We start from the raw sequence: 17,113 nt of genomic DNA, 5'->3' as shown, positions 1-17,113 counted from the left end.
AGCCCAAAGGAGAGAACTAAATCAATCTTTTTAAATAAATGCTTCATGCAAAAATACGGGAGTTTCTCCTAGCACTCAGGCAAAACAGAATGACTCCCTATGTAAGAACCGCCTCCCTGTACTCTGTGAAAAGGGTAAGGCATGAGAATCAGCCTTGAGTCACAATATACAACGTACCCATTTCTGTGTATCACCACGCCATCACGAGCTTGTGCGGTTTCCATTCTCAAGGACATATATTAACATATAAGGTTACTTTACCAAGCTTAGATTACCTGGTAGCGTGCCAGCGTATGAAAATACATCAACACAAGTATTTCAGTTCTTTTCATGTCTCTTTCTCCAATTGTTCTGTAAGAAGGTGATCATTTACTCACGTCAGCCCAGTGGTGTATCTAGTATTACATAACACCATTCAATCTTGTTTTCGCCCTAATTTTCATTTAAAACCTGGCTGTTCTTTTTGTTTTACATACCAGAAAAGCTGGCCATGAGGGCTTCCCTGGTGGCGCAGTGGTTGAGAGTCCGCCTGCCAATGCAGGGGACACGGGTTCGTGCCCCGGTCCGGGAAGATCCCACATGCCGCAGAGCAGCTGGGCCCGTGAGCCACGGCCGCTGAGCCTGCGCGTCCGGAGCCTGTGCTCCGCAGCGGGAGAGGCCACAACAGTGAGAGGCCCGTGTACCGCAAAAAAGAAAAAAAAGCTGGCCATGAGAAGCTCGACTTTTGTACTCTTTCAGAGAGACCATCTTTAGCACGTTTGAGCACTACATTTGAGATGGGCGTAAAAGGCTACTGAAGTAAGGAGTTAACTCATGGTATCTTTTAAGGAGGTGAAACCATCTAGAGCTCCAGGCTTTCTCAGCCTTGGCACTACCGGCATTTTGGGACAGATAATTCTTTGGTGTGGGGGGTAGTCCAAAAGCATCATAGGATATTTAGCAGCATCCCACCTGATGCCAGTGCCCCACTCCTATCCAGTTGGAACAAACAGAAATGTCTCCAGGCAATGCCAGATGTCCCCCAGGGGGCAAAATCACCACTGCCACATCCAGTTGAGAATCACTGAGCCACAACCAAATATGAAGGATAAAGGAAAGTACTGTGAATACAAATCAAAATTTGTAGAGAACTTTAATTTTCAGAATTTCAGATTTTAAAAATCCAGCCATAGAATGATACAATTTAACATCTACCCAGATTCTTTTGGGAATGCAGAGAAGGATAAAGAGGCCTTTAAAAATCCTTCACGAAACTAAACACAGACCTAGGATACCCTGACTGAGCCAAAAATGTTTTGGTGGAAGATAAATCAGAACGTATCAACGTAGGGGACTGCTTTCCACTGCTTCCAACAAAGTGCGTGGGAGAAGCTGGGCATTGGGCTGCACCCCACAGGCCTGCAAGCCCTATACTTGCCCAGCCTCAAGACCGAAGAGCCTAGAGTCAGCGACAGAGATATCAGTGGTTTAATAGATGGGGGGATCTTACACATTTGAAGCAAGGTCCTGGAGCGACACCCCACGGCGTGCGGCAGACAGCAGCTGGCAGGATGGCGGGACATGGCAGGAGTCTTCGCTACCCAGGGAAGGGGCAGATTTACCAGTTATAGGGGAATTGACGTCAGGTGGGCTCATCAGTTACCAGGGAAACCGGCAGAGGGGCACGCCCCTCATGGCTCCTTTGATAAGTTATCAGGTGGAGATGTTCTGATCTAAAGATTAGAATAATCACTAGCTCCGGTCAGGGAAGGTATGTGTAGCAAGGTCAGTCATGTGAGTGGGGTGTAGGTGAAGCAGGCACTGGTCCAGCAGGGGATGTACGGAGAGCAAGAGAACAGCCATCTTGGGGGGCCTGATCATACACTGGGCTTCTGTAAATGAAGTCAAAATTCCAATTTCTTGGGGCTTCCCTAAAAAAAAAAAAAAAAAAAAAAAAAAAAATCCAATTTCTCTTAAAATAGCTTGCAAGATATAATGCATAATTATGTAGCTCACATGCACAGTACTGTACAGATGTATTCATTTGTCTCACGCGATGCACTGAAAAACTCTAGTGCACTGAAAAACAAGAGTTTGGATTAGGAAACAAAGGCACAATTGAACTTGCTATTCCATGAGTAAAAGAGAGAATATTGTAGAAAGAAAAGATGACAGAGTAATTCATCAACTGAAGGATATTTCCTGTTTTTCTAACAGACTAAGCAAAACATCAAATTGCAGTGAAAAAAAAAAACATGGGAGGTAGGGGCTGGGGGCAGTGTTGCTCAACTAGTAAATAATACTCTGTTCTTCAAACAAGACGAACTCAAGAAAAATGTCAAAATGTCATTTTGGTCTTTATTTTTGGACATGTAGCATGTTTCCATAAATCAGTTTTACATGTGCTACTTTTTGGAACATCCAAAGAAATACAATATATTTTTCATAAATTCCTCATCACTGCAAGTTCACTTTCAAATAAATGTAAGTAGCAGGGCAGAACAATATGTTTCCACATATTGACCAGTGCAACAATGACAGTTACAATTTAGGTATTCAGGAAGCCTGAAAATTAAGATTTACTAGAACAAGCAAATTTACTTCCATTTGCTAAAGGGAAAAAAAAAAAAGGAAAATATGCAAATTACATGTCTCATGCAAGAACTTTAAATCCTATTTCCATCTGAACTAAATGGCAATTTAATAGACAATTCTGAAAAAAAAAAGCTACGAAACAAAAATAACATACAAGAAAAAACAGCAGTATGCCTTTAAAAATTGCTGAACAGAATAAATTAAACCAAATGTTACAGTTTCTTGCTTTATCATGAATATTGGCACTGTTTATTTCATATTTATATAAGTCAGTTTCTACGCATAAAAATCCCAGCAAGATTTAATGGTTTGGGTCAGTCTGTTTTTCTTTAACAAAAGAACCCCTAACTTCTAGATTTTAAAAACTGCACTCTTGCATTTGTGTTTTAGTACAAAACACAAATATATTTCTTATGTATCAGTGGCAACCAATTAGTAGGTATGTTAAGATGCTTTTTAAAAAGAAGTTCTGTGAATGTTGTCATTAAAAAAAAAATCCTGTACAGAATCGCAATACTGCCAGCATCTAACTAGCGCGCCCACGGTGCCTCATTCTTGTGACTTCACAGTCCTTAATCACAAAAACTTACTCTAAGGAGTTCAAAGAATTAATGAGACACACCATGTGGATAACTGGGGGTTTAAAAATCCATGGCTATGGGCCACAACGATTACAGTTAACAACATCCATCCACAAAGAGACTGTGTTCCTAAAATTTTCAGACTCAACTGGCTATAAACAAAACATTCTGGGGTCAAGACTTCTGCACACTGACAATACTTATCAGGCATCAGCTAGGCCACAAGTGAAGGGAAGTGACTTCTATCAAAGGGACAGGGTAGCAGCTGATTTTGAGATGGCACACCTCGTACACTGTGCTCAGAAAACAAGAAGGCATTGACAGAGGACTAAATTATGCACTGAGAGATGTGGAGGGTTTCTCTGCACTATCATCAACAGTGGTATCGGTCCCTAGTATTTAAAAAGCAAAAAAGTATTTTCATACACACAAGCGAAGATGAAGGCTCGACCTAGGAGAATGCATCCAACAGGATCAAAGAAGAACTGAGAGTACACCGGCGATTTTTTCCTGGCATTAAAAGCATGAGCATTTTCGGCATGGCGGATATCTTACCACTTCATGTCAAACCTGACTATGACGAAGTGAGCCACCTGACTGATCAACAAAGAGTGAATGCACCCCCCCCCACCCCCGGTCCTTACCGCAGGAAGCATCTAGTTCAACGTTCTATGCCTGGTAGGTGCTTAAAACATGCTGGTCGCTGACAGCCCATTTTACTCAAGAAACCTGCTGATTATATGGAACACTTACTGAGCATACCCAATAAAAGTTTAGGAACACGACTTAAGTGTCTACTAAATGTAGTATGAACACAACTTAAAATAGTTCACAGAGTTGTTGTACTTCCCTAAAGAAAACTTGTAAACATCTGGTGAATGTCTAATTAATGGTAGAACATTTAAAATTGGCCAAAAAATGCCCAGAAAACGTTTGGCCCTTCAGCACCCAAAGCTCCCAAAATATAACGTTAAAACATCTCTGCTAGAGGGATTTCAGTAGTCTGAAAAATTGCATACCTGAGTGGCTTCAATGTTCTCTCCTAAATTTTAAATAAGTGCAAGGAGTTTCTACACTCAGGAATTGCATAAGTGTTTATCTTTCCTCAAAATAAAACACGGAATGATAAAGAGGTAGCATAACTTACTATTAACTTTAAAAAGAAAAAAAGCAAGGTTATTTTCAATAGTCTTAATAAAACTATTACAAGTGTTTCAAATCTCACAATCCAGGCTTTCTTCTACCTGGTTTTAGATACCTCATTGTTCTTGTCCACCTTTTTCCTGTAAGGATACTGACGAGTCCAGGCACCCTTTGGCCCTGTGGCATCTACTGCAACATCGATGATAGAATCTGGAGTCACCCATCTCAGGAAAATGAGGAAGAAAAAGCTGAATACAGCCAACAAAGCAAAAATGCAGCCTGTCAAGGGGCCACACTGAGAGATGAGTCTGTCCAGTCGTTTGTCCATCGATAACACAGCTTCTCCTGCCACTTGGTCGTACACCTGGCGGGAGAGAGCCGAGAATGAGCACCGTGGGCCACAATAAACAACGACCTGCACAGACCGGGAGTGCTTTAGAGATGTCAACAGAAGGCGTGTACATTTCACTGTTGTTACAGAAATGATGTGACGAATGAAACTGATTACACTACGTATTGCCATTTGAGACAACACTTATGGAGTGCCTATTCTGGACGAAACACTGGGGTATGTATACCGTGTGGTACAAAGATGAATCTACCACGGCTCCTGTCCCCTAGGGGCTCTCCATCAATATTTAATCAACTATGAGAATTCCAAAGTCCTGAGACGCTGGAGCAGCTTTGCGGGCCACCTGTTGAGGCCATATTTACTTCAGCAGTGACTCCCCAAGCAGGGAGGAAGGACTGGCCCTTTAAGATTCCTTGACTCAACTACCATCAGAGAGTTACAATCTAGTGTGCTTCTGGGTACAGAGTCTCCTCTTTCCACAGCCAAGTGACACCGTGTTGCTGAGCTCAAAACGGGGAGAATATACAGAGACATTTCACGGATTCCAAGTAAAAGGAGCAGAAAGAGATGGGGGAAATTTTGGTAGATCGTATAGGTCAAACAGTGGCAAACAAAATAAAGTTTACTGCTGAGCACTGGTAGCAGGTGGCTTGCTTTTTTAAAGTATTGCTAAGCACTAAACTCTGAAATATTAAAGAAAAAAACAAAGGTCCTTGAATATACTTATTTCAAACACATAAAATGGGCTGGCATTCATGTTTTTTAACTGCATTTGGGCATTACCTGTGGTCACTCTCATGTTATCAGACCTGTAAACCATCTCCTTTTGAACTCAAGAAAGTTCTGACGTGCAGAGCAAGTTCTAAAGGTCAACGGCCTCTGAAAGGTACAGGCTGTTTTCATCTAGCTTCTCTACCCCGAGGACATTTGGAATACACTGTAGTCAGAATTATATCGAGCGTTATGCTGAGACTGGCGAATTAAAAATGAAAAAGTATGTTTCCAGCATGAATGCTGATTTAATTTCTTGATCAATTTTTCTAAATAGCAGTTAAACTAAGGAGTTGAAAGGGATCAAACATCCTGTGTGGAACAGGTAGAATTAAAAGAGCAACTACAAACTCACCAGTGTGTCCACCTTTTATTTCTAAGTCAGTTAATTCATGATCTCAAGTGACAAAATAACAATTTGCTACTATGGAGAGAATGACAGGGAGGACAATCCATTAGGGACAAGGATTAACGTTTTTTTTGGAATGTATACTATAAATTGCCAGAGTGTAAAACTGAAAACAATACAGACGTCCTACTATTACTTTAAGCCTAACTAAAAGAAAATTTGTGGTTTTAAAAAAACCCTAATGCGCTCCTTTAACACAAGCTGACAAACTATCACCGTAGTTCTTTGCCCCAAACTTATTACATACAACAGCGCTAACTTCTGAGATTTACACGACATTGATCAAGAAGGTAAAGGCACAATTACAGAGATGTGGTCCTCAATCAGGGTGGGTTTCACTGAAAAAACCTGCCTAACCAAATATCCCTGCCCACCATTCCCATATCCCCTCTGCTCCTAAAGGGTCACTTTAGAATCCAGCAGTGGGCACAGGAAGATGAACCGGACAGAGCCCGCAAAGGCTCCCGGGGTGATTCTGCCATGCGCTCCCAGCAGGTAATCAGTGCTGTGCCCCAACTTCCAAAGGAAAACAAGGAAATGTACTTACTTCATACGGGTGGCGCGATTGCAAAACTTCTAGAAAGTGGCTATCTCAGAGCTATTTCAGTCAAAACTGTTTGTTAGTTGAAACTTCTCATGTTTCAGTGCAAACTGTGTATGACGATTTTTAGAGATAAAGAGTTTTGTTGCATTTCCATTCAAATCGGGGCTCACCTTACGTACGGGAATTTACAATTTAAACCAAGTAAGAAAGCCTTTCTGCTTACTCGGCTCCATCTTGCTCTCTACTTTGGGCTAGAAACTAGTTGCTGCACTGAATACAATGAGAGTATAAAGCACTACCTTCTCCACGCTCCCAACTGACTGTCTTTCGGGGTCACAATTTCTAAGAAGCACAGCGTTTCCATCCAGCTTGCTATGTGATAATAAGAGGCAGGAGGTAGACGAAGTCACGAGAGGTACTTAAACAAAGGGCACAACTGAGTAGAATAAATGAAGTCCTGACCTCGAAATAAGGAAGCATTTCCTACAACTGTACTCTCCCACCTAAGGGCATTAACCTATTTCCTGCAGCTGTCCTTTTACCAATTTTCTACTGCTGCTTTTTATTTGTGATCCTATTTCCAACATTTGTCATGTGCTTTTTGAATTCTAACTTACTATGTTCTCAATCAGCCCAAAGATGCAAAAATCCCTCTCCTGTAGAAAAATCACAGCAGCTAGCAGAAGTGACATGGGAGTTTTAGGAAGTAGCCTGGATTAAATATTTGTAACTTATAAGTTGCCACAATCAGGCTAAGCAAAACCATATATTTTCTAATAGACCTATATGCTTTAGAATTATAAAGAGCCTCAAGAAAATGTCTAAGAGTAGATCTTAATATTAGTTTTGCCTCTAATTGTTGTGACTTCTAGAAAATTTTGTAACTCCTGCATGCACAGTTTAATGAAAGGTCTAGATACTGCATTACTGCTATTTTCAGATGTCAAATGCAATGATTTGACTAGAAACTTAGCCTAACAGATACCAGAAGTAATACAGAATTCACTTCTTTTCATTTGGAAGAGACTTCATAAACTTAAGCAATAGAGCAGAGATGGTAAACCTATATAAAAGCAGCAAGTGTGTACGTGAAACATCAAGTAAGAATTCAAGACACAATCGTCAAATACCCTTCTCTTAGCATGTGACATACTTTTTCAGTTCTCTCCGCAACATTCCTCCAGGTGTAGAAAGTCTTTACGATGTTGTGGATATTTTCTGGAGGCGGCAATGCTCCTGACTTCAGTTGGGTAACAGCTTTTTCCAATCCCTCACACAAAGATTTTACAGAAGGCTCACATAAAATGATAAGATTTTCTGGAAGTACTTCAGGAATTCCACCAACCCTGGTACTTACAACCTTAAAAAGAAAAAAAGAACATGTGATCCTCCATAATTCATCTCTCAGGAAAATAAACAATACCAATTTAAAAAAATATTACAGACTGCATCTGATTATTTTTCAAAATACAAATACAGAAACCCCAACAATGTAATAAGCCCTCAAAGCTTTTTACCTGTAAACCACAACTGGCTGCTTCCACAATTGCCATGCAGAATGCTTCAGTAAGGGAAGTATTAAGAAAAATATGTCCTTGAACTAAGACATTTCTGACATCTTTGTGTTCTAAGGCTCCCAAGAGACGCACTCTGATTTTTGAAAGGAGAGAAAAAAGAGGGGAGTAAAAGTCATGCTACAAAAGAAATACCATTTATAAGCCAAGTGTGCTACTCATATTATACTTAAGACTCTTACTGCTTCTAATGTTTTCCATCTCAAAAGATTAATATCACCCAACTCTGATCTAAAAGAAAGTCATATAAAGCTGTTTGGTTAAAGCTTGTACAGCTAACATATTTCTAACTTTTGTCACACAGATCAAATTTCATCTTCTCCAAAATCAGTCTGCATTCAATGAAAATGTTAATACACTTTGATGAGTAAATGTTAAAGTGTCGTTTCTAAACAGGAAAATGTTCCTTTTAAATTGATGCTTCACACGCACACAGCTCACGTGTTAACTAAGTTACCGAGGAAGAGAAATGTTCGAATCTGTACATGCAGAGCAATTTACATGATTTGGGCCGTGCTATTTAAATCACAACTCAGTATGGCTTGAGAATCTGCAAACATTTCCAATCAAATAGTTGTTTTTTTGTGCATTCTCGGGTGCCCCAACCAGTGGCCCCTAAAGTCAAATAATGTTGGGCTAACAGAAAAAATAAAATTATGAATTCCTTAACTAGGGTTCCCCATTTTATATAATTTTTCTTAAATAGGCCTTGCATTACATTTTTATGTCAAGTACATGTAGGAGAAGCAGCCCACTTAACGCAGGCATGTAGCCAAAACCAATTTTAGGTAACTGATATTTTCTCACCCAAGACAATATGGAATCCATCAATACCTGTCATGGAGCTGGTATCTTTCCCGTACTTCTTCCAAAATGACTCTCTTTGGTCCCTCTCCTCCAATTATGAAATTTAAATTGGGATATTTCTGACAGAGTTCAGGTATTATACCACTAAGCAAATCGGTCCCTGAAAACATCAAGTTGAATGTTTGAGTTATCAATAATTAACCTTAAAAAAAGTTTTATCAGAACTTCTGAGAATCCACTCACTTTGAAAAGTAATATTAGCTATGCCTCCCTTACTTAAGTAGAGAAACAAATTCTCTTAAACCTTTCCTGGAATGGTGGAGTCGTTCAAACTGCCAGGGGTCCCCCAAGAGTTCGAGGATATATACACTGACACCCATGGGTACCTTCCACACACCCAGTTCGTGGACCATTCTGTTCCGTTTCAACATTGTGTTCTAGGTTATTCACCTGTGTTTACACACCTACTGCTAAAAAATGGCATTTGAGGTAGCTTACATTTCAGTTAAAACTTTCTGCAGAGCAGGAGAGTTGACTGGAGATCTGGGTCTTTACCCAGCCTTTTTACGAGCAAACTCTGATAATGGGACTTTCCTGAGAAGAGAAAATGAACAGACCGACGTACCTGAAGTCCAAGGTCTCTTTCACCTACAAAATTCTACCAGCGTTATGATTCTACTTCCTACCATAGGAAAGGGCTAAGCAGCAAAATATGACTGCTGCCTCCATTGTGTTGAGAATGCAGTTTGTACAGAGGACTTTGCAGCGAACACTAGGGTATTAGCAAAATTTGTTGAGTCCATCCAAATCTGCTACAGCCCACTTCCCACGAATGACTGAATGGAGGTGGCAGGACTTCCACTGCCAGATCATTACAGTCTGCAGAACAAAAGGGTGCATCTTGGTCCTTTTTTTTCTTTTTAATGAAACTTTCTTATAATATGTAAATACAACCTTAGGTAATATGAAGCAGCAAAACGAATCATGCCCTACTAGTCTGAAAGTAGCAATCCAAACTGACAGTAGTGTTGATGTTTAAGAATTTAGCTCATTAACAAGTACAAATCATACACATTCAAAAGTAAATGTAAAATAAGCCAGTTAAAGTTTAAGAAATGCATATACACATACATACACAAGAACTGCACTTCGTCTATCAATCTTCCCAAATACAGGCAGATCAATTATTAAAAAGATGGTAGGAGAAATAATATATATAGGGTCATTTTTATTAAGTAATTCAAAGTAGGATTAATTATGTAAACTCTGCTAGTATTTTCAAAATACGATTGCATTAGCAAACATAAATTCACATGTGGCTTTTCTTTTTTTTGTTGTTTTTGCGGTACGCGGGCCTCTCACTGTTGTGGCCTCTCCCGTTGCGGAGCACAAGCTCCAGACGCGCAGGCTCAGCAGCCATGGCTCACGGGCCCAGCCGCTCCGCGGCATGTGGGATCTTCCCGGACCGGGGCACGAACCCATGTCCCCTGCACCGGCAGGCGAATTCTCAACAACTGCGCCACCAGGGAAGCCCCACATGTGGCTTTTCTGAATTATGAAAGCTTCTCATTAAAATCTTACCTATCTTTGTTTCAAGTTTATTACCAAGTCCATCAACTGGATTTTTAGATAAGCCAGAAGGTGTCTTAATGACTTTTAACAAGTAACCTCCTATAATTGTTTCCTTCCCCTCCCTCCTTGCCCTCTCTCCCTTCTAATACAAAGGTTAAGAATCCATTCTTTAAATGAAAAAAACCCCAAACCCCACATGTAGAGCAATAATCATAATTAGTAACAATAGCTACAATTACTGAGGGCTTACTATACCAGGCGATGGGCTTTAAATGCATTGTTGTTTAATTCTGACAAGTACTTTAAAAGAAACGGAACCGATTAATATTATCAACGATCTACATTATTATTCTAAGAATAAAGGTTTTTTTCTCCCCATAATAAGAAATGTTCTGGTGCCTCTAGCAAGAGTCCAACACAATGAAACATACCAAAGGACTTTCAATTGCCATATTCTCACAAAATGGACAAGAAAAGCTCTGATCTGAAGTGCTTCTAAAGCACAGGCTAATAGAATCTTCTGAATCTATACCTAGGATAATGGTGGCTGGGCTGAGGGTGGAGGGAACAGGAGACCTTAACTGCAGAAGAGCTCAACTCAGGCTTGTCATCTCTGTTACTTACTGTGTAACCTGGGTGAGTTACTTACCCCCTCTGAGACTCAGTTTCTTTGTCTGTTACATGCAGATAACATCTACCCTACAGTTGCTGGGAGGGTCAAGTTAGGTACTGTACCATGTACAGGCTTTATCAACTGCAGAATATAAATGTAAGTCATCATTAGCACTAGAGCAGAAGTGGGGCATGTCTGCACATGCACGTGAGCGCTGCTAATCCCTGCCTGAGAGCAAAACAGGCTCAATGGAAGAGGGAAGAGGCCAGGGATCCTGGGTAATAGGACTTCTGATTTATTCTCTCTTACTTAATATGTTCCAGTGGCCTTTGATATCTGGTCCAAATGAACACCTCCTAAAGAAATTAATTTATTAATAATTAATGGACCATTAACACAACTACTCACTTTTGAACTACAGATGTGGCCATTCCTTCTCAGAATGTTACTTTTTGCACAATGCCTGACATACGGAAAGGGTTTGATAAATATTTGTTAAATGACTGAATTGAGAACAGGAAAGGCTGTACCTTCGCTCTTTGGTGGTTAGCTCAGCTGGTTAAAATACCATAGTTAGTGAAGTAAAGGTAACAGGTTCCATCTTTGAACAGGTAAGTTAATTTTGCTCTGATCCTTGACCATGCATGCATCATATGCTTTCTCGGCTAGCTATCTCGCAAAGGTATATTATTTGGTGAAAAAACAAAATAGGCACATTTCTTAAGTTACAACAAACACATTACCAATAACCCAAGAGGGATTCAGAACACAGAATGCTGCTCCATTCACATCTTCTTCAAGTAAGGAATGGAAGCATTTCATTGCCTTCACCCCCAAAAACGCAGTTCAGTAGAAGTTTTCTCACCAACCTCCGCTTAGTGGATCACTGCATGCACCAAGGCTCTCCATTCCAAAGGTAAACCATCCTGGCCAAGGCCCACATCTGGATTTTAGGCCACTCCCTAGTACACTGGGACACTTCTGATCCCACCGCTGAGCTTCATGCTTAACAAGAATCAGCTGTATTTGTCCACAAATCTGTCTGATGCCTATTTTATTATACTTGTTACCGTATTTAAATAGCACATAAATGGACAAAATGAGTTTCTGTGAAACTAAGCTGAACGGTTTGAAAAATTCAATAAAGACACAGTAAAAAAAACCTTGTCAGATTAGGGGATACCCTGAACCACTGTATAAGAGCAAAAACAAATGAAAAATCCAGAAGTACATTACTTCGTATGCCTTTAGGTTCTCACCACATTTAAGAGACCCAAACTGGCAACTGTAAGTTATGCTTTTTAAAGGTGACTGTGCAAGAAAGGTGATGCAGCTCAAATCAGTGGACCAGTACTCTTAAGCCTGCAGGCCTAAACCAAATTATTGGTGATTCAGTGCATGGTAATAATATTTTGAGTAAATTAATATATTTTAAAGGGGGGGGGTTTTACATATTATCTTTTTAACAATTCCCCACTTTTAGTGACAAGTTTGATTGCTGGACAGGTTTTCAAATACCATCCAGAAAACCATTTATGTTTTGAATAACTGGACTGCTTCAGACTTTTAGTCAGCAAGGCTCTACAAATTCTACTGTGGCATCCATAAAGTGCTGCAGAGGCACTAAAACAATCCTCCTTGTGCACAGCAGACACATACCGAGTACAAATTGGGCTAAGTACTGTACAGGAACCATCACTGAACCTCACAAGATTACCAATGTTGCCCAAATCACACAAAAGAAAAAAATTGAGACTCGGAGATGTCAAGTAGCTTGTCTTCGATCACACAGGAGGATGGAGCCAGGATCAGACTCTGGGCTATCTGACCCCCCTTTAGCGCTTACGTGGCAATTCATTATTAACGTCTTATCTACGATTAAAGGAAATAAGCTACAGAACAGTAACGTGCAGAACAAGCTCACTGACTTTGAGTGTGTGTGCATAAAAACGACAGGAAAGCTATAAATCAAACGTTCATTAGGGTCATCCCTGAATAATACAGTTACAGCTGATTTTAGTTTTCACCCTTGCGATTTTCTTAGTTTTCAAACTATCTGCAATGAAAAGAAAGGGTTACGTGACGGTCTGGGCCCTGTACTTGCTACTGCATGTGCACAGAAATGTTTAAAAGACCTGACCTATTAAACAACATCAGGTTGTGGTTTTTCCGTTTAAATAACTATGAAAACATCGGGGGGGTGGGGCTGGGGCTGGGAGTAGCATTTACCACTGTTCCAGAAATTTCTCCTTTAAGATGTATAAAACATTATTAGACCCTTCTTTGCTATACTTAACGCAGAAGTTGTTATAAAACCATAAAACAAAACAAAAAGCCCAACAATCATTATAACACAAATATTCAACAGCTTTCTACAAGGAAAAAAAGGCTGTGCAGTGCATTTGTAGCTATCATTTCATTACCTTTTCTGTAAACAAGTCTGCTGACAACAACAACAGTTATTACACTATCATGCCTTCTAAATGGGTCTGGAGTGAAGTCAGTAGGATCTACAGCATTAGGAATGACGGACACTATTTCAGGATTCAGTGCTGCTCTTAGCACAGTGTTTTCCTTACTAGTGTAAGAGACACAAATTATGTGGTTTGTGTCACAAAGAGACACAGTTAGAAGCTTGTTTGTAAGCACCGAGCTGACATCAGCAAATCCAAAAAGGGAATGGTCCGTGAAGACTGTCTGGAGGCCCATTGTCTTGGCGTGGAAGAGGGCATCATGGGCCATGGCAGAAAAGGAACTATGTGAATGGATTATCGTGACTCTCTCCCGAACAAATATGTACCTGAGCAATGGCAGACTGTGAAAGAGGGTCGTGGCTGTAGATTGGTTGTACATGACTTTCAGAGGCAAATAATAGACTTTGAGGCCATTAGTGAGGTAACGGATGCCTTTGCGATTTCCATAAGCATGGGTGACAATTATGACCTTGTGCCCTCTTTCAATCAGGCACTGAGAGAGCTGGTAAATGTGGCCTTCCACGCCTCCCATATTTGGGTAGAAAAAGTCCGACACCATGCATATATTATGGGTACAGGTTCTACACGTGGAAAGACGTCCAGGGCTGACATGGGAGAGTGAAGCTGAGGGACGCTGGCCAGGCCCACCTCCTCCTCTACAGGCCATGCTGGGATGGTTTAGGCATTAGTCCTTAGAGCAACCCAGTTAAGATATGTGTCCTCTAGTACCTGAAAGAGAGAGTAAACAGGATCTAAGCTCAGAGACAAAATACATTCCACACTCCAAATCCAGACATAAATATTCTTTTAATGTTAATCTGTTAGCTTTTCCCCTAGGAATAAAACAAAGCATATGATGAATTCATGCATTTGACAGCATTTAGCTGCTTAGCACTTACTCTGTGTCATACAACAAAACTAGACTCTGCAATGTCCTTATATCTTAATTTTGCTCTAAAAATACCATTACACATAATCTTAAGTAATGTTTGTTACACCAAAGTATACAATACTTTGCCATGTTAACAAACCAGTTCATTCAAATAATAAAACATACGGCTCTTTACAGAAAAGGTTTGCTAACCCCACTTTAGAGCTTAGCCATTGACTCAATGACTCTCATCGAGTTCGCTAGTATTAAGTCTGTGGTTTACACTAAAATATACCTGGAGTTAGAACTGTCTTTTGAGAGCAGCTTTTTAAAGTGTCGCCTGTAGCACATGCCACAGACCTTATTTTCTCCTTTCTTATTCAAGAATGGTGATAATCAAACCGTTCCCCTCATTTTCTTAAACTTTCAGTTATGTATATCTTCCCTCCATGAGTGTCCCTCCCTTCAGTTTGGAATCGAAAGATAAAAACTAAACTAGACACGGGCTGGACCTGGGGCCATTTTATACCTCTAAAGTAGGAAATGTTCAGCTCAGGGGTCCCCGAGATCATCAGCTCAAAAATCATCAACTCAATATTCAGTATGATTACAGATTCTTAGACATTTAAAGCTAAAGAGAATCTTGGAAAGTGAGTGAAACTCCTTCTCAGCTTTACAAATGAGATTTCCATGCCTCCAGAAACTCAACTATACAATGGGAAGCCAGCCTAAAGGTCTGAGTTTCTGATTTCACCGCAAACTCAGAAAATGCAAAGTAACAGCTTGTGCAAAGTCTATTCTCTCCAACAAAGTCATGTTTATTTTAAATATTGTCTCAGAAATACTCAGTGTGTGCTTGTTGAGCTGAATTTGCTAACTACAATTCAATATTACCAAATCATAAGATTCTTCAAGTCTGTACTTTTAAGTGGCTTCATGAACGTTTTCTTACTGTGGTTTGTCACCTAAACCCGAATTTCCAGTTCCATTCAATTTTAAAAGATGAATGATAACGAAAACAGTGAGTAAAGCACCAAATGAAATCACTTAAAGTTCTGTCATTAACCTGCAATGTTCTGTGAGAAATGTGCCTATCACGGTTATCACGCCTAACACTTTCATGGGGTAAAAGCTCAACAAAGGGCACAATCACAGAATCTTAAAATTTTAAAGTTGAAGAAAGGCTTGGAGATCTAGTGAATACCTCTCTTATTTTACGAATGAGAAGCCAGACAAGTTGAGCGATCGGTCCAAGGTCCCCACCCAGCCACTTAAGTGGCAAATGCGAGATGGCCGTAAAGTCCACGGTCAACAAGTTCCTAGACAGTTATTATCAGCGGAGACTCCAGAGAAGCCTTAGGGTGACCCGGCGGGGGCTTGGGGTCAAAAGGACGGTGCTTCCACCCACCCGCCGAGCGCCGTTCCAGCTTCACTCGCTGAGGGGTCGCTGGGGAGCGCCGGGGCCAAGGAAGGGATGACCCCGCTCAGTCAGCGACCCCGGCGCAGTCAGGCGGGGTCTCGCCAGGCCCAACGGGAGGAAAACGGCCAAGGAGCGAGCAGGAGGTCGAGGCCGGGAGTCCCAGAGCCGTTCGCCCCGCCCGCCTTAGCCGACGCGGAACCGGCTACAGCTCGGCCGCCCCAGCGCACCCTCAGCCCCGCTCGACTCCGGAGACCCTCGACCCCGACCTCCGACCCTCAAGCCGGGTCGGCTTCGCCCCCTCCATCGTGGGCCACGCTCCCCTGAGGGCAGCTCAGTCCCATCTGGAAGCGGCAGGGAGTACCGGCGCGGGAAGCTCAGACACGCACTTACCAGCGAGTCCCATGGCCGCCAGTGTCCGGACCTCCCGCGGCTGCAGCCGGAGTCCCGCCCCGCTGCCCCGAAGCACCAACCAGGGGCGTCCGCGCCCGAGCGCCGCGCCCCCGGAGCAGCCAATCACAAAGAGGCGCTGGGGTCACATGCAGGAGTGACGCTCAGTCCCCACCCTTCAGCGCGGGGTGTAACGTCAGCGGGCGCCTGCACAGTTGCTACTATGTTCCGGAAGACTTGTTTTCTCTGTATTGAAAGCACTAATCCTCGGTTTAACCTTTTATATGAATTCTGAATATTGAGATTCTCTAAAAATCGGCCTTGGTCTCTTGTTACACAAGCAGCCCACCAGGACCCTTCGACGGGGTAAAACCAGTACTCCCAGCGTGCCTCGCAGCGACCCTTTGGCGCTCCTGGGAGTTGTAGTCCCGTGGCCTTCGGAGGCGAGTCCGAACTTAGAAAACTCACTCCCAGGATGCACCGCACTTCTAAACGCGGGTCTTGCGGACCGTCGGGTGGGTTCGCGCCTTGGTTGTCTAGGTACAGCGTCTCTTTTCTGGAAGCTTGTTCTCTCTGGCTTCCAATTGGAGAGACTTTTGGCTGGGAAGGCTACAGAAAGCTGGGGTCATGGTGGCGTTTTGCTTCTTATTTATTATCTGTGCCACAGCAGACCCGCCAGTTTCTTACCACTCTGGTAGGATTGCGTGATGTAGTAAATAAAATACACAAATAAAAAGTCAAGTCAAAGTTTTTGGTAATTTGAATTTCAAATAAACAAATATTTTTTAATATAAGTATGTCCCAAATATTGGGGTCTTTACTAAAAAAATATTCGTTGTTTATCTGAAATTCAGATTTAACTGGGCATGTTTCATTCTACCTGGCAACCCTCCACTCTGGAGGAAAAAAACCTGAGGTCTGACCTGAAATATCAACTCCCATTCAAACTGGTTCAGCTGGCTATGGTGGTGCTTGGCCAACACTGGAAGTGGTCTGATGGTCATCCAGCCCTCACAGTGGG

General features: G+C 41.7%; 1 protein-coding gene across 2 annotated transcripts; it reads right to left on the bottom strand.

Moving 5' to 3' along the window:
* Positions 1-2,309: 2,309 nt before the first annotated feature.
* Positions 2,310-16,149, bottom strand: PIGA (phosphatidylinositol glycan anchor biosynthesis class A). 2 transcript variants are annotated; one of them, XM_007466330.1, is made up of 6 exons: positions 16,096-16,149; positions 13,364-14,143; positions 8,783-8,915; positions 7,892-8,024; positions 7,528-7,734; positions 2,310-4,662 (listed from the first exon to the last, which is right to left on the bottom strand). In XM_007466330.1, exons 2-6 carry the CDS (start codon positions 14,079-14,081, stop codon positions 4,396-4,398), a joined length of 1,458 nt encoding a protein of 485 aa, XP_007466392.1. In that variant the 5' UTR covers positions 14,082-14,143; positions 16,096-16,149; the 3' UTR covers positions 2,310-4,395. The 2 variants fall into 2 exon arrangements, with proteins under 2 accessions (XP_007466392.1, XP_007466393.1); XM_007466331.1 differs by lacking the exon at positions 13,364-14,143 and having other exon boundaries at positions 4,227-4,662; positions 16,096-16,133.
* Positions 16,150-17,113: the final 964 nt, after the last annotated feature.

The sequence above is a fragment of the Lipotes vexillifer genome, unplaced genomic scaffold (genome assembly GCF_000442215.2).
Source record: "Lipotes vexillifer unplaced genomic scaffold, Lipotes_vexillifer_v1.1 scaffold169, whole genome shotgun sequence".
In the NCBI taxonomy this organism is placed as follows: Eukaryota; Metazoa; Chordata; class Mammalia; order Artiodactyla; family Lipotidae; genus Lipotes; species Lipotes vexillifer.
The sequence above is the reverse complement of the archived record's forward strand: the minus strand, read 5'-3'. Positions and strand labels throughout refer to the sequence as shown.